Source organism: Papio anubis, chromosome 4, assembly GCF_008728515.1.
Source record: "Papio anubis isolate 15944 chromosome 4, Panubis1.0, whole genome shotgun sequence".
NCBI lineage: Eukaryota > Metazoa > Chordata > Mammalia > Primates > Cercopithecidae > Papio > Papio anubis.
The window spans coordinates 42,844,612-42,863,496 of record NC_044979.1 but is presented as its reverse complement, the minus strand read 5'-3'; the positions used below and the strand labels follow the sequence as shown (position 1 = coordinate 42,863,496).

At 35.0% G+C, this 18,885-nt stretch overlaps 1 protein-coding gene across 6 annotated transcripts in view; it reads right to left on the bottom strand.

The window, feature by feature from the left end:
• TFEC (transcription factor EC) overlaps positions 1-18,885 on the bottom strand; it is a 200,219-nt gene that overhangs the window by 29,974 nt on the left and 151,360 nt on the right. For all 6 annotated transcript variants that reach the window (XM_017957119.3, XM_017957122.3, XM_017957120.3 and 3 more), the window contains one exon: positions 9,789-10,040. In XM_017957119.3, the coding sequence (XP_017812608.1) occupies positions 9,789-10,040 (252 nt within the window). The remainder of the gene's footprint in view (positions 1-9,788; positions 10,041-18,885) is intronic.

The window sequence follows — 18,885 nt, the reverse complement described above, 5'->3', positions numbered from 1 at the left end:
ACATTTTAAATAGTAACAATAAAAATCACTTTTATAGTGCATGAGATGTACCAGGCATGCTTCTAAGTGCTTTGCATACATAATTCATTTAATACTTATAATATCCCTATGAAATGAGTACTCTGCTATACAGAAAAGGAAACTGAGAGAAAAAAAAAATTTAATAATTTGCCCCAGATTATATAGTGAGTGAGTGGTGGAGGAAGGACTGACATCCTAGAAATGTGGCTCTATAGTCCAAATCTCATTGGCTTTCTATTTCCTTTTTCAATTCTTCTCTAAAATAGAAACTTTCCTTCCCTTCTGTACTTTAGCTGAAGGAGATTTTAAAAGTTTATACATTTTAAAAAATGGTTGCTTCTCTCTCTCTTTATCTCTCTCTCTCTGCTCTAGCTCTAGCTCGCTTTGCTTCCATTCATATTCCATTTCGTGAAATTTTTAAGTGTGATATAAACTCAAAGATATTGTGAAAGTTTTATTTATATAACTATAGTACTGTGAATTTCCCATGATATATGCAGATACGATCAGGAGTACACTCTGATAGATATGGAAAAATACCTTATAATTCTATTGATGTTATCTTCAAAGCAAGATATCTGGGAATGTAAGAGAATTAAGTGTTCAGAGAATTCTACTAGGATAGCCCAAAAAATATGGAACACTATTCACATCTTAACAAATATTAATTAAGCAATGTTTACTGTGAGATCTTGTGGTTAGAACTGGAGCTACCATAACCAGTAGCAGGAAATTTTTACTCTTATGCAGCTCAAATTCTTAGGGAAACAGACCCGTAAACAGCTTAATAACAAATAGCAGGCTGAAGAAATTAAAGCAGGAATAGGATACAGCTTGATGAAAATGGTTGTTATTTTATAAAGAGAATCAGAGAAGATTTACTGACATTTGAACAGAGATAAGATTAACATGGGGAAGGGTGATCCTTGGGAAAGGAATAAGAAAGACCTAAGGTAGGAACAAGTTTAACATGTTTGAGAAAGAATAAGCACTAATGGGAATAGAGTGTGCAAGGGCAAGAGCAGTTAGAGATGAAGTGGAGTATGCAAGAAACTAACATCACAGAATCCTCAAGGCCGACGGTAACCAATAGAAATTTCTGCAATGATGGAAATGTCCTATATCTGAAATGACAAATGTATTAATAGTAATAACTAACCACATATCCACATATGACTACTAAACACATGAAATGTGGCTAGCATAACTGAGAAACTGAAATTTTAATTTCATTTAATTTTATAAAATGTTACTGAATTTGGCCAGGTGCAGTGGCTTACACCTGCAATCCCAGCACTTTGGGATGCTGAGCCATGCGGATCACTTGAGGTCAGGAGTTCTAGACCAGCCCGGCCAACATGATGAAACTCTGTCTCTGCTGAAAAATACAAAAATTAGACAGGCAGATGGTGGTGCATGCCTGTAGTCCCAGCTACTTGCGGGGGCTGAGGTAGGAGAATCACTTGAACCCGGGAGACATAGTCTATAGTGAGCAGAGATTGCACCACTGCACTCCAGCCTGGGCGACAGAGTGAGACCCCATCTCCAAAAAAATAAAAATAAATACAAATAAATAAGTTATTGAATTTGAACTAACTTTAAATTCAAATAGCCACATGGGGTTCATGGGTACTACAGGGGAGGGTGTAGCTCTACTCATGGTCAGATGTTAAATTCTTGTGCACAAAGAGATCTTTAAAGAAGCTAGGTTAATACATGTGCATATTTCGTTTCTTTTGTTCAGTCCAGTCTCTGAAATTCTTTAAGTAGATTCTTGATTGTTATTAAAACTGAATTTTTATTTTGTGATATTTTACTCATATTCTGTCACTAAATGGGAAAAAACCTTGTACTGAACAGATGTGAAGAAGACTTGAGGAAAGAAGACTGCTAAACATAATTTATGGGGAGTGCTTTTCATTTGGATACTAGGAGTGGATTCAGTAAAAATTACATATAAGTCATTCATCTATTTTCTCTCTGGAAGTTTACGTCATAAATGACGCAGTCTGTTTAATTTTTCATTTTGACTATAAAGCATGCTTAGGTTTCCCTTATTCCAGAAAGAAACTTTTCTTTGTTACATGTGAAACATCCTCCTTTGGAGGTTGTGCCTTTGCCTTTAACATTACCATCCCTCATTTCTGTCATCTACCTACATGACTACTTTTTCCCCTCATTTCGGTTTTACCATTATCTTCATGAATGTTAAAATCTAAAATCCAGTCTAAAACCTTCACAACTTCTAAGTATCTCCATAATTAAAAACCTAGGAATCCATTTGTTATGTTAAAGCGACAACAAACACACCATTTTGTATCAGATGAAATGGAATTAATAGATCAGACGAAATGAGAATTACAAACCCGCAAGTAGGCATCCTCAAAATAATAAATTAAGATCATAAGATTACAAAGACAGGGCAAATTGCTTGACAAAAGTAAAAATGGAGATAATAGGCATAAAAAGTATAAGATTCAAGGACAAAGGAAAACATTTATATGCTTTCAGATATGTAAAAATAAAGATTAACAGAAGAACAAGAATAAAACTTGTTAACAATACTGAGTGCAAAAGAAAATGAGATAATACTAGAAATATTAAAGGTAAAGAACTTTGAACCTACACATTTATAGCCAACAAAGTATCTTTTAAGTACGTGGATGTAATTAAATTCTTTTTGGATATAAAAACTCAGAAAGTTTAAGGCAAAAATACCTTTTAAAAACAGTTTAAGGAGTACTCCAGTCAGAAGATAAATAAAACCATGAAATTGATACAAAATAAAAGAATGAGTAAAGGACAGTAAAATTTTTGTGATCTAAGTAACTCTATATATATGTAGAAAGAGACATACATGCGCAATAATTATATATGTATTTCTATAGATAAGTATGTATATATACAGGAATTCTGTACATACATAAATTCTATAAATATCCATACAGAATGGTAGGTGACAACAAGGAAATGAGACCATACTAAGGTAGATTTTTGCTTAAGAGTATGGCATATACAATGTTAAACAAGGATATAGATGTAGAAAAAATCATAATGATGACTCAAAATATTAGGAGTAACAAACAGAAAAGAAGATAAAAATTGACCAATGGAAGATAGAAAAAAAGACGGCAAAGGAACATGAAGTATAGTAACTTAAAACATAAGAAATTATAACTGTTAAATCCTAATAGTGAAGTAAGTACAAGAATGTAAATGAGTTAACATACTGATTGAGAAACTCTCTCTTGAATTGGATTTTTAAAAGGTTTTGTAATATTTTGTCTATAAGAGACACACTTAAAACAACAGAAAAAGCTGAAACAAGGTTAAAAAAAGTATCGTAAATATAACCAAAAGGAAATCCACAGTAGTGGTGTTCATATTAAGCAATATAAAATTCAAGGTTAAAATCTGAAGGAAAAATAACACCAAGTGATCATGAACACAAATGCACCTAAAAATATACACAACTGTCAGAATTCTATGGAAAAGTAAATCAACACTTGTAGTTGAATATTTTAACTCAGCACTCTCTAAATCTGATAGTTCAGCACATAAACCTAAATTTAGACTTCTCTTCACCTATACTTAAAGCCATGCCTTGGGTCTTGTCATCATCTAAACTGCTTCATTTCTGAAATCTTAAAATCCATGACCTTACTCATCAAATGCAGCCTTTGTTTTCCAATCTAAACACTGGCAGATGACCTGAACAATTTTTATTTTATGACCTTTTATGCCTTTGCCCTGTTACCTTTCTGTCCAGCTGTCCCAAACATCCCAGGTGGTCAATCTCTCCACCTTCCATTAACTCTGAATTCAAGTAGAATGGCTTCTGCTCACCATCCTACTGACATTCCTTTTATTATTTTTATTGACTCATAGCCAAGTTCAACAGATATTGATCAGTTCTTATTTTACTAGACTCATCTGCTATACTTGGGTGTGTGAATCACTCCCTCCTTCTTTAATTCCCTCTTTGGCATCAATGACATCGCACTCTCCCAGTTATCTTTTTACTTTACTTTTATGGACCTTCTCTTCTGACCATCCCTTAAATGTTGGTCATCTTCAGAAGAGTATCTTTAGCTATCATCTCTCCTCACTGTATTCAGGTTCTCAAGGGGATTTATTTCTCATTCAAGATTTCAAAGACCACCCATATGCTAACAACTCTCAAATCTCTTCCTCCAGTCCAGCAGATTTGAATATCTAGCTGTCACCAACATCTCCACGTGATAATCTCACTGATACCACAGTTCAACATGTTTTAAGGGAGAGTCTTACTTTCTCGCACTGCAAAATAGAAATAGACTCCCAGCTGCTCCCTATCCCTGACTCCAGACTTCTCCCTCTATATAGTTGACAAAGTGATCTAGAGTCCAATCTGATTATGTCACCCTAGCTCCCAAGTTTCAACCCTACAGTGACTTGATACTGTTTAACATGGAGTACTAGCCTCTCTGCAATTTGCTGATTACTTACTTCTTTGATGTCATCTTCTACCACCATCTGCCTTCTTTTCTATTCATTTCACACTGTTTCCCATCTCTATTCTGCACTCATGCTATCCCATCTGGCTAAATGCCCTACTAGTCATTTTCCTCTAAATCTTTTTACATAATATTATAATTATTTGTTATTTTTTTTCTCTTGCCCTCAACCTGAAGCTCCTATATGGTATACATTATATAGGATGTGCAGTTTGTTCCCTGAGCATGTGGCAATGACAGCTGTCTGAATGAAGAAACAAATGAAATCTTACTGGCCGGGCGCGGTGGCTCAAGCCTGTAATCCCAGCACTTTGGGAGGCTGAGACGGGTGGATCACGAGGTCAGGAGATCGAGATCATCACAGGCGTTTGCATGTTGAAACCCCGTCTCTACTAAAATACAAAAAAACTAGCGGCCGAGTGTGGGCGCCTGTAGTCCCAGCTACTGGGAGAGCTGAGGCCAGAATGGCGTGAACCCCGGGAGGGCTGAGATCCAGTGCCTCCAGCCTGGGAGACAGAGACTCCGTCTCAAAAAAGAATTACTGACTATTCGGATGCTTTCCTGAGAAATAGATCTTTTATTTTCACTTGTCCTTTGAACCTCTTCTCCTGGTTGTCCTCTAAGTTAGCTCATCATCACTTTCATGCCAAACTCTACACTCCCTCTGACTACCATACTTCTCTTAACAGTCCCTTCATCTATGTTATTCATCCTGTAAAGGCTCAAAAATCTCAAAATTGCACCAAACTCATCTTCCACCTTCACTTTACGTATACAATATGACACTGAGACGCATCAACATTACCCCTGAGTTCATTTCTTGCATTCTCTCTACCACCAATTTTCCTGATTCAGGCTATAACTAAATTGCAGTGTAATATTCCATCATCTCTTCATGTAGCACGAACCTTAACCTCAAATCTTTCCCTCTCAACTGCCATTTAAATGTTTCTGAAACATTACTTTGATTATGATACTTTTGTACTCAAAAACTTGTTCCCACAGCAGATCCATTGAGAGTTATGTAGTAAATATCAATTTTCTTCTTTCTTACTAATGTTTTTGATGAAACAATATGCTCAGAAGAAAAAATGCATTTTTCTCAGCTTCACATCAGCTAAATGTGGCCATGTGACACACTTTTGACTAAGTCATAAGCACAAGTCTCTTCGGAATTTCTGCAAAAGTTTTCCTTTCCTCATGGAGGCATTCTCTCTACTGTTCATCTGGTTTGAGGACCTGAGAGGTGAAGCAGCCCTCTTGTGATCACTTGAGGCATATTAAGATAAAAGTCACATAGTAAAGAAGAAAGATAGAGGAAGAATTGATCTATGTTGACATCACAGAGAACTACAACAGCCTCTGACTACCTACTTCTGGCCTACTTTTCATGTGAGTTGCCCTATTTAAAATGGAGATAATAGGGGCCGGGCATGGTGGCTCATGCCTGTAATCCCAACACTTTGGGAGGCCGAGGCAGGTGAATCACTTGAGGTCCGGAGTTCAAGCCCACCCTGGCCAATATGGCAAAACTCCGTCTCTACTAAAAATACAAAAATTAGCTGAGTGTGGTGGCATGTACCTGTAGTCCCAGCTACTTGGGAGGCTGAGGCACGACAATCTCTTGAACCCGGGTGATGGAACTTACAGTGAGCCAAGATCGTGCCACTGCACTCCAGCCTGGGTGACAGAGGGAGACTTGTCTCAAAAAAAAAAAAAAGGGGGGGATAATAGTAAACCATAGTGATGTTTAAAAAGTTAAACTAATTTAAAATACCACCTGACATAAAATAAGGACTAAATGAATACTCTCTTATTTTTGTTGTTAATATCACTGTTAATATTCTAGGTTGTTAATAATTATAAGATATAATTGCATAAGATTATATGAGATAATATAAGATTATTATGGGAGAAAAATTTGTAACTCTCCTTTAGTTAAATCACTGGAAGTGGGTTTCTCTTGCATGTTCCTAATGCAGATCTAACTGATACAGTCCCCCACAACCTTGGAATCATGGTCTAAGTTCCCAGATCTGCATTTAAGTCCTGTAACCCCACCCTAATCCTCCTTGCTCACCTCAGTCACTTATTTGCACCAAATTGTATCACTCTCAAGCCCACTTATGCTTATCTACTCTGCCCCTAGCTTACAGCATTCTCTACTCAAAAAAATTATCTTCTGTCATCTTTGCTGTTGATGTATATGTCTTTCAACACCCAACTCAAGTATTACCTCTTCCAGGATTTCCTGAGACCTCACACTGAAAAAATTTATCTTCCTTCTGATTTTCTAGAATACCTTGATTTCACTTTTCTAATGGTTCTTCCCAAATTATACCATATTACTTAAAGTATTACTGTACCAAAAAGAGCAAGTAGAGAAATATTATTGAAATAAGGGTACTCATTATTCATTAACTTATGAATTAGCCAAAAAAGGCACTAATTCTTAATTGGCAACAATTTGTCCTAGGAGCTAGATATTAAAATGTGAACAAGGTATGTTAGTTTCATCAAGGAATTAACAGACTAGAAGATAAGAAAAACACAAAAGGCATAATTAAAATGTAGCATGTGCTGTGAGAATGCCATGAAAAGTGCAATCGTTATCTATATGATATCAGCATTGCTATGAAAACTCAAATAAAAGGTGCTAAACCCAGACAGAGCATCATCACCGGGGAAAGCCCTTAGACAAAACACCTGAAATGAATTTTGAAGGGTGAGCTAGAATTATCCAGACAAATGGTCATGATCAAATAAGCAGAGGGTAAAGAAAAGGCGTAAGAAGGAGAACCCGGCCACCACAAGAACCAGTGGTGAACCAATAGAGCTGAAACATGAAGCTCTATGGAGATACTAAAGGATAAGTCTGAGCCAGGTGCAAGGGTTAAGTGCAGAAGGGTCCATGTGCTATTGGTACGAGTTTGAATTGCATCTTAGAAAGACCCATATTACAAAATGCTTCTTTTGATTTTATAATTCATCTTAAAGATTTTCAGTCTTCAAGTTACTCCTAATTCCAATGACCAAATCCTGAATCTAAAGCTGTTCTCAGACTTATCCTGTGATAGCTATGATTTCTGGGGTCTTCTTTGAATTGATGAACTGCTCCCTGATGTCACAGGTGGAAAAGGCTTGGGAGAAGAAAAAAAAAAAAAGAAAGATGGCAACAGAAACCATCTTCTGAGCTCCCACTCTGCCCTTGTGTTAAAAAGTTAAAATTCAAGCATCAAAACAATTCTACAACTTTTACACATATGGGTGAGAGAAATTAAGGACTGAAACCACACAACTGTACTATACTGACTATATCCAAAGACTCCAAGCACCAGTAAAAGTATTAGACTATTGCAACAGCACAGGGTATATCCTAGCTATCAAAGATAGTAAGTCTGTGAATGATGGCAGTATGTGAAGATGTATAAACATACCAAATTCAAAGAGACCACACACTGATTAAAACTATTACAGACTCAGTAAAACTCGGATTAAATGGACATTAATAATGGTTGGGAGATACTTTTGTATATATAATTTAAAATATGATGGTTTTAAAAAATAGAAAAAAAAATTGTCTATAGCCATTGTTTGTTCACATTGCCCCAAGGCCAGAGCAATTGTTGGGACTTTCAACCCTTCTGAGCCATGAGATTCTTTGACTGAAAGCACCCGAAGACCACTAAAAACATGTGAATTTTATTTATATATACAAGCTTAGTATAAAAGCAAAGATGTGTGCTTAAAGAATAAAAAAAACATAAAAGGCAGAAAAGAAAAAATAAATAAATATATAAAATAATAAAAATAAATAAAAATATAAATATAAAAATAAAATAAATAAATAAATTAAATAAAAAAATAAAAGAAGAATCTATGTTGCTTACCCATTCTCATTTTTTAGAGTACATATTTTATAAAATATATAATAAAATCATTTCTAGGTTTTACCTAGAATTAACTGGCATATGCATATCCTTCAAGATTTGTTTTTCTCTTTAGAAATCAATCTTTCACACAAGAAAATGAACTTTGGGATAAGTAGTTGTAGGATAAATTGTAGTGTGTGTAGATCTAACATTTACTGAACAGATTGTTTCATCTAATATATATTTTTACAATCTTCATAGACTGAATAGAGAACCTGGTTCTACATTCATTTTTTAGGAAAGTTTTTTTATATATCCACTACTGTAAAGATAGAGTAAATATACATGCAGGTACTTACATTCAGTTTTAGATTTCAAAAAGTCCCATTTTTTATTGTTTTATTTTGTATTAACAATCTACGCCAGATCCTTATTTTTTTCTCTTTTCCAGATTAACATAAAATTTGTTTAAAAAATTCTCTATCATTTGGAATTTAAATACTGGGATTCTGAGCATTATCCTTTTGTGCCTGGAGGCTACAGGCTTAATAGATGGTAATCATTGACCTGAAATCGGCAATAATCACCAGGATTGTAGATTGGGAGATTAAACCTGGGAGATCATAGGACCATAGCTTTACCTAACAAATCTAATGGAAAAAAGAAAAGAAAGCTCAGTTATTACTGTAATTTTTTAGACTGAAATGTTAAAGGAAGCCTTTTTTCTAGTACCACTGTTTCCCAGTTCTATTCACACGTCAATATTTTCTGAAGGTTCATTACAAGCAAATCACAATAAATATAAACTCCATGAAGCTAAATACTCATTTATTTTGTATGATGAGCACTTCTAAATTTCGGTTATTTAGTAAAGAGTAGCCAAGCATTTATTAAAAATAGAATTGAATGTATAGAAAAGCGAAAGTTAAAAGATCCAGATATAATGTCATATAATATAAACGCAATAAAAGTATTAGTCTTATTCTAATACTCAATTTCTACAGCAAAAATTTACTGCTATTTAAGCAATTTCTGCCCGTTTTATTGTAATGGATATTTAAGACAATCTAACTACTGATAAATAGTTCAACTAAACTTATCAGAAAACATTTACAATTAGAGCTAAATCTTCTAAACACATACCACTATTAGTGCCTATTTTAATTCACATTAATACATAATTGAAGTGCATATTAAAAATGAATTTTTATATTTTATTATGCATAGGAATTTATATGCATATAGTTAATAAATAGAGAATAATTAATTAATTAAAAACACATTTATTTTGTTACATTTGCAATTGGAAAGTTTACTGTAAAAATGTTGACTTCAATTACTTTATAGAGATTTTTTCAAAAACTGATGATATATTTTCATAACCAGCCATTAGACATACATGCCATTGCGCATTGTCATCTTCTTTTCCAAGAGTTAGTAACTTGGTGAGCGGGTTTTCTGAGAGGCCAGCATCACTGTCCAGAGTTGTGTGTGCCTGCTGCACAAGAGGCCCACCACTTGGCACTGTAGGTTGTGACCATTTAAGAGTTGGATTGATGATCTGATGATCAAGGATCATGAAAGAATTTACTTGCTGTCTCTGGGCTTTCTGTAGCTGAGGCCTGGAAGAACTTTCCAGGTGTGCTGGGACCTACAAAATCAAAATCAAACAAATACAATGTGCAGCATTATCTGTGAAATCAGAGTTTTCCTTTCCATTATTGCACTAGGATAATAAACACACTATACTATAGCATCTAGTTTCTCTCAAATCTATCATCCATATTTCTGTCATAAGTTACATACAATTTTAATGGGTTATGATTATTAAGAAGTTAAACTTTAATAAAATATTTTAAATGCTAACCAGTTTTTTTTAAATGAGTAGCCCTAAAAATTAGGAATAAATACATAAGCCACAATATTTTTTGAGGGTCTAAAAAATTAGGGCTCAAAATAACACAGAGAAAACACAGATGATTCACTATTTTAAGTAATTTGTATGTAACATGTATTACTTGGATTCCTTTATATTACACATAAATATTCTGCGAAATATGATCAAAACTTTGTTCTTAAGAAAACTAAAAATTTTAAGAGAGCAGGAACTAGAAATATATGTACAAAATTTAAGTGTGAAACTGTATAGGTAGTGAAATTCTAGGTGATTTTTTCCTACTTTTCTGTACTTCCCTATTTCTTTTTTTTTTTTTTTTTTTTTTTTTTTGAGACGGAGTCTCGCTCTGTAGCCCAGGCTGGAGTGCAGTGGCGCGATCTCAGCTCACTGTAAGCTCCGCCTCCCAGGTTTACGCCATTCTCCTGCCTCAGCCTCCTGAGTAGCTGAGACTACAGGCGCCCGCCACCACGCCCGCGTAGTTTTTTGTATTTTTAGTAGAGACAGGGTTTCACCGTGTTAGCCAGGATGGTCTCGATCTCCTGACCTCATGATCCGCCCACCTCAGCCTCCCAGAGAGCTGGGATTACAGGCTTGAGCCACGGCGCCCGGCTTGTACTTTCCTATTTCTATCCTGAGCCCAGTTTTATTTTTTTAATCTTATTTTTAAACCCTTTCATATTTTCACCTTATAATAATGAGAAAGTGGTATAGTCATTACTATGAATTGACAGGAGCATTCAGAAAAATATCTAACGATAGCCATGTGTCAGCTAAACAACTGCCAAGTCTGTCAAAATCCCTTTTGCAAAATATACTACATACTTTCAAAATTTTACACCTTCTGTCTAGTTACCATAGTTAATATTGTACTATTGTTTCTGTAAGGACAACTTTAAGCATTTCAAATCTGCCATTTAAAAGCCTATGAATGTAGTTTTGCCTGGCAGTAGTCTTTATATTTACTATGCTATGATGTGGCTTCTAATACATTTTCCTCATGTGGCCTATATATAAACTGATTTAATATTTCCCTCATGTTAAACAATAGTAAAGATTGCTGTACAGTGCTTATTTTTCCTTTTATTTCAGTTACACAAACTACTCCTTAAATCCCTTAACATGCATTAACCCAGATAAATAGCCTCTACAAAGTCTTTTGCATTTAAATTAGCTGGTTTGGGGTACAATATTGTAGTAGTTACTTTAGTTTAATTCTGTTATGCTGACATTTTTAGCATTATTTTAATTGTACTACCATAAAATAATTTTTCAGTCATATAAAAAAGATTAAGATTGGTAATAAAGATTACACATATTACTAATTATATTGCTATGAGCTTTAAAGTTGTAAAATAACATTTCATTAAAATGCCGGTGGTAATTTTTTTAGGGTAGCTATTTAGATTATCCTACTGTTCTAAATTAATCCTTTTTAATCTGTATACTTTTATGAAATACATTATTAAGAACACTTTCAGTTTCACAAATATGAATGATCTTTCACACTATGCAACTGAATGCCAAAGAACATTGTATACCTACAATTGGAAAATATCTCCTGTTCTAAGAAGAGTATGTTGAATGAGAATTTACAATATGCATTAACTAATTCACTTTTTACTTTTCATCCATTCATTCCAAAAGCCTCACTGAAGCACTTACTCTTGTGTTATATGAAGAATATAAAAGAAGTCATAGATGTGATCCCAAGGTTATAGGAGTTTACAATTTATTGGGCAGTATTAGTATCAACTATAGCAACAACAACTATAATGATAATAATATTAAGCAACAGATACCAGGCACTGTGCTAAACAATTTACATATATTATTTTATTCCATTCTTGTTATAACCTTAGGAGATAGGTACCATTAGTTAGTAACCCCATTGCACTATATAGGTGAAGCCACTAAAATTTAGAGAGTGTAAATGGCGTGCCTATTATCATTCAGCTACTGAGAGAAAGAAGTGGAATACACAGCCTGTCTTCCTAAGCATTATAAAATCGGTTCCTGAGTAAATAACTGAAATGTTTACAATGCAAAGCAAAAGCTCCATAATACATGCAATGAAATTAAAAAGCAGTGGCTTTAAAAAACATATTGAAAGAGAAAGTGATTTTAAGTCAGCTGTTGGAAGGAGTGATAGTCCTACACAGCAGGCAAAGGAAAGAAAATCTCAAACAGAAAGGATCAAGACGAAACAAGACAAGAAGTTGTGAGACAGTCACAAATGTTACTCATGCAACAGAAGTCATAAATACTTTTCTCAAAGCAAGAACACCATCTCCTCTTCAGGCCACTCTATACAGAGTCAGAATAAAATATAGTATGGGACTAACTCTAATTCTCCCTAAATTATTGATTATCTGTGAGGAATTACAAAAGTTTAGCAGGCAAGAGTGAGGACTGGGTTGGATGTTATCTGTTCAACATCTGCAGACTAAGCAGAAGAGTCTAAAAACTTGGTGTAGCATGGGAAGATTCAATGAAATGTGATTATGCTGTTCCCCAGAAGAAAAATCTCTTTGTGGACTTTGTCTTGCAACATGGCTACCAGCTCAGCCACAGTAGGATAAGGAACAAGGCAGTCTTGAGGCCCTCATTCCAGAGCCTAGCTCATGACCATTTCTAGATATATCCTGGGCCAGAAGGGAGCCTACTTCCTTGAAGGGAAGGATCCAGTCATGGCAGGATCTTTAAAATGCTAATTAGACCATGGGCCCTGAATAATCCGCAGTACTACCCAGGCAGTACTTATGATGGGCCTTGAGTGAGACTCAGAGACATGCTGGCTTAGGTGTGATCCAACGTATTCCCAGCTATGGTGGGTTTGGGGAGAGACTCCTTCTGCTCGAGAAAAGGAGAGGGAAGAGTAAAGAGAACTTTGTCTTGTGTCTTAAGTAACAGCTAGCCACACTGGGGTAGAGCACCCAGCGAGCTCTTAGAGTCCTCAATTCCAGAACTTAGCTATCAGACAGCATTGCTGGACATTCTTTTGGCCAGAAGTAAGACCACTAAACGGAGAGTCTTGAAGCTGGCAGCATTCACCACAAGTTGACTGAAGAGACCTTGGGTCTTGAGTAAATGTTGGGAGTAACCAGATAGTACACACTGCAGGCCTGGGGCAGTAGTAGCTTTGGGAGAGTCCGTAGCTTGTGAAAAGGAAAAGAAAGAGTGGGAAGAACTTTGTCTTGTGGATTGGGTGTCAGCTCAGCTGCAGTAGAAAAGAGAATCAGGTAGATTCCTAAGGTTTTCAACTACAGGCCCTGGCTCCCAGCTGGCATCTCTGGACTAGCATGGGGAGGGGGATCTCATCACCATGAGGGTAAGGACACAATTCTGGCTGACTTTACTACCTGCTGATGGTAGGGCATTAGGGCCTTGAGAGAAACATAAGCAGTAGTCAAGCAATGGTTACCATGGGCCTTGGGCAAAACTCAGTGCTGTGCTGCCTTCAGTTCTGACACAGCATAGTCCTATTGGTGGTGGCCAGAGGGGTGCTTGTGTCACTCCTCCCCAAGATCTAGGTAGCTCAGCACACACAGAGGGATTCCATTTGATTGAGAGACTGTAAGAGAAAAGTACCAGAGTCCTTGCTAGGCAACACAGAGAATTCTTCTGGATCTTATCTAAGACCACCAAGGTGGTACATGCATGAATCTGCAAGAGCCACAGCATTACTAATCTTTAGCTGCCTCCTAATGCAGTTACCACTGCGGTGACCAAGAACTTAGATTACAACATCCAAGTCCTTTTAAATACCTGGAATGCCTTCCCAAGATGGACGGGTACAAACCAGCCCAGACTGCAAAGAATAAAATGAATACCTAACTCTTCAATGCCCAAACACCAACAAACATCCACAAGCATAAAAACCTTACAGGAAAATATGACCTCACCAAATAAACTAAATAAGTCATCAGGAACAAATCTTGGAGAAACAGAGATATGTGACCTTTCAGACAGAGAATTCAAAATAGATTTGAGAAAACTCAATGAAATTCAAGACAAAATGGAGAAGCAATTCAGAATACTATCATGTAAATTTAACAAAAAGAATCAAGCAAAAATTCTGGAGGTTAAAAGTTCAATAGGAATGCTGAAGAACACATCAGAGTCTCTTACCAGCAGAATTCATCAAGCAGAAGAAAGAATTATTGAACTTGAAGACAGGATATTTGAAAATACATGGTCAGACGAGACAAAAGGAAAAAGACTAAAAAAGAATTAAGCATGCCTACAGGATCCAGAAAATAACCTCCAAAGGGAAAATTTAAAAGTTATTGGCCTTAAAGAAGAGGTAGAGGAAGAGACAGGGATAGAAAATTTATTCAAATGGGTAATAATACAGAACTTCCCAAACCTAGAGAAAGATATCAATATTCAAGCACAAGAAGGTACTAAAACACCAAATAGATCTAACCCAAAAAAGGCTACCTCAAGACGTTTAATAATCAAACTACCAAAGGTCAAGAATAAAGAAAGGATCCTAAAATGAGAAAAACAAAAATTTTATGCAATCAGTGGTAAGTTGTCATCAGTTTAAAATAATGGGTTATAAGATGGTATTTGCAAGCCTCATGGTAACTCAAATGAAAAAACATTCAGCAGATACACAAAAAAGAAAAAGCAAGAAATTAAAACATACCACCAGGGAAAACTACCTTCTCTAAAAAGAAGACAGAAATAAAGGAAAGAAGGAAGAGAAACAGAAAACAGAGCAGAAAAAAGTAACAAAATGGCAAGAGTAATTTCTTCCTTATTAATAATAAAATTGAATGTAAATGGAACAAACTCTCCAATCAAAAAAAATAGAGTGGCTGAATGGATTAAAAAAAAAACATGCAACAATCTGTAGTCTACAAGAAACTCACATTAGTTATAAAGATACACATAGAATTAAAAGAAAGGGATTGAAAAATGTATTCCATGCAAATGGAAACCCAAAATAGCAAGAGTCACTATACTGATATCAGACAAAGTAGATTTCAAGACAAAAGGTGTAAGAAGGGACAAAAAGGTCATAATGTAATGATAATGTAGCCAATCAACAAGAAGATATAACAATTATAAATATATATATGTGCCCAAAACTGGAGCATCCAGATATATAAAACAAATATTATTAGCGCTAAATAGAGAGAGACCCCAATGCAATAACAGCTAGAAACTTTAACACCCTACTGTCAGCATTGAGCAGATCATCCACACAGAAAATTAATAAAGAAATATCAGACTTAATCTGAACTATAAACCAAATAAACCTAATAGACATTTACAGAACATTTCATTCAATGGCTGCAGTATACACATTCTCCTCAGCACATTGATCATTCTCAAGGACAGACCACATAACAAGTCTTACAAATTCACGTAAGTCTTTAAAACTTTTTAAATATTGTTATCATGTCAAGTATTTTCTCTGGCCACAATGAAATAAAACCACAAATCAACAACAAAAGGAATCCTGGAAACTATACAAACACATGGAAATATGGAAATATGCTCCTGAATGACCAGTGGGTAAATTAAGAAATTAAGAAGGAAATTTAAAAATTTCTTGAAACAAATGATAATGAAAACACAATATACCAAAATGTGTGAAATACAGTAAAAGCAGTACTAAGAGGAAAGTTCATATGTATAAGCACCTAAATGAGAAAAGCAGAAACATTTCAAATAAACAATCTAACAATGCATCTTAAAGAAATAGAAAAGCAGGAGAAAGTAAACCCCAAATTAGTACAAGAAAAGAAGATCAGAACAGAAATAAATAAAATTGAAATGAAAGAAACCATACAAAAGATCAACAAAATGAAAAGGTGTTTTCTTGAAAAGATAAAATCAACAAACCTTTAGCCAGGCTAACTAAGAAAAAAAGAGAGAAGACACAAATAAATGAAATGAGCGATGAAAAAGGAAACATTACAACTGATATCACAGACATTCAAATGATTATTAGGGCTACTGTGATATGAGCAAGTATATGCCAATAAATTTGAAATATCTAGGAGAAATGGACAAATTCCTAGACATGCACAACGTACCAAGATTGAACCATGAAGAAATCCAAAATCTGAACAAATAATAAGTAGCAAGATCAAAGCCATTATAAGTCTCCCAGCAAAAAAAAAAAAAAAAAAAAAAAAAAGCCTATGGCTTTACTGCTTAATTTTACCAAGCACTTAAAGAATTCATACCAATACTGCTCAAACTTTCTGAAAAATAGAGGAGGAGGGAAAACTTCTAAACCCATTCTACAAGGTCAGTATTACTCTGATATCAAAAACAGACAAATATATATCAAAAAAAGAAAAGTACAGGCCACTATCCCCAACGAACATTGATGCAAAAATCCTCAACAAAATACTAGCAAACCAAATTCAACAACACATTAAAAATATACTTCATCATGACCAAAAGGGATTTATCCCAAGGATGTAAAGACGGTCAAACATATGCAAATTAATGTGACACATCATATCAACAGAATGAAGAACAAAAACTACATGATCATTTCAATTGATATGGAAAAAAGCATTTGATAATATTGAACACTTCAAGATAAAAACCCTCAAAAAACTTAATATAGAAGCAACTTACCTCCATACAATAAAAGCCACATAGAACAGACCCAGAGATAGTATCATACTGAGCAGGAAAAAACTGAAATCCTTTCCTCTAAGATCTGGAACACAACAAGGATGCCCACTTTCACCACCACTATTCAACATGGTACTGGAAGTCCTAGCTAAAGCAATCAAACAAGAGAAAGAAATAAATGGCATCCAAATTGGAAAGGAAGAAGTAAATTTATCTGTGTTTGCAGATTAAATGATCCTACATTTGGAAAAATTTAAAGACTCCACATAAAAAAACTATTAGAACAGATAAATAAATTCAGTAAAGTTGCAGGATACAGAATCAACATACAAAAACCAGTAGCATTTCTGATTTAAATGTATGCCAACAGTGAACAATCTGGAAAAGAAATCAAGAAAGTAATCCCATTTGCAATAGCTACAAATAAAATAAAATACCTAGGAATTAACCAAAGAAGTGAAAGATCTCTACAATGTAAACTGTAAAACATTAATGCAAGAAATTTAAGAGGACACAAAAAAGTCCTCTTCATATTCCATGTTAATGAATTGGAAGAATCAATAATATTGTTAAAGTGTCCATATTACCTAAAGTAATCTACAGATTCAATGCAATCCCTATCAAAATACCAATGACATTCTTCACAGAAATAGGAAAAAAAAAAGAAAACAGTCCTAAAATTTATACAGAAACACAAAACACTCCGGATATCCAAAGCTATCCAGAGCAAAAATAAACTGGAGGAATCATATCACTTGACTTCAAATTATACTTCAGAGCTATAGTAACAAGAACAGCATTGTACAGACACATAAACCAATGAAACAGAATAGAGAACCCGGAAACAAATCCATAAATGTAAAGTGAACGCATTTTAGACAAAGGTGCCAACAACACATATTGGGGAAATGGCAGTCTCTTCAATAAATGATGCTGGGAAAACTAGATATTCATATACAGAAAAAAATGACAATATGCCCCTATCTCTTACCATATACAAAAATCAAATCCAAATGTATTGGAGACTTAAATCTATCCCGAGGTCAGGAGATCGAGACCATCCTGGCTAACACAGGGAAACTCCATCTCTACTAAAAATATATATATATATATAAAAAATTAGCTGGGCGTGGTGGCAGGCGCCTGTAGTCCCAGTTACTCAGGAGGCTGAGGCAGGAGAATGGCATGAACCTGGGAGACAGAGCTTGCAGTGAGCCGAGATCGCGCCACTGCACTCCAGTCTGGGTGACAGAGCAAGACTCTGTCAAAAAAAAAAGAAAGAAAGAAAGAAAGAAAGAAAAGAAACAAGTGGGTAGTTGTACCAAAACATTCTGAAGGATGCCATCAACTCCATGATTCTCTATTTTATAAGATTGTCAACTTGCATCATATCTCCTTTCATATTGTGATAACATCCTACAGATGCTTTTAAATGTAATTTCATACTTCTATAGGCTTATATTAATTTTAGCTTCTTTTAAAATGTTTTCTATACAGAAAGCATACAATAATGGTAAAAGCCCTCAACTAATTCTTTCAACATTCACTCAGCAAACACTGAATGAGAGTTTGTGCTTTGTTAAAGCCAGTCTCAAGGGAAAGTGATTCCTCTCCAGAAAGCTTGGCTGTGACCTATATGTCACCACCCACCTGGAGGCCACTTATCTAAACCGAGGGCAAAGAACCTGGGAGGAGATGACTCCGCTTCTTGGGTACTGGCCTTTTGAAATTCAAAACTAACAAGTGATGGCAAACATCAGACAAGCAATTATCTGAATAACAAGATTTTTTTTCACTATTATTATGACTAGCCAATCAAATTAACAAAGCAAACATGGGTGGCTACCTAATAAGCCTGTTTAAACCATCAGCAAGAATATGACCAGAAATATTTACAGGCAGAAATAGATTTACTCTAAGTAATTACCTGGTGATAGTAAATAAAAGCATATACAACATCATCAAATACATACACGCATGCATGCACATAGGC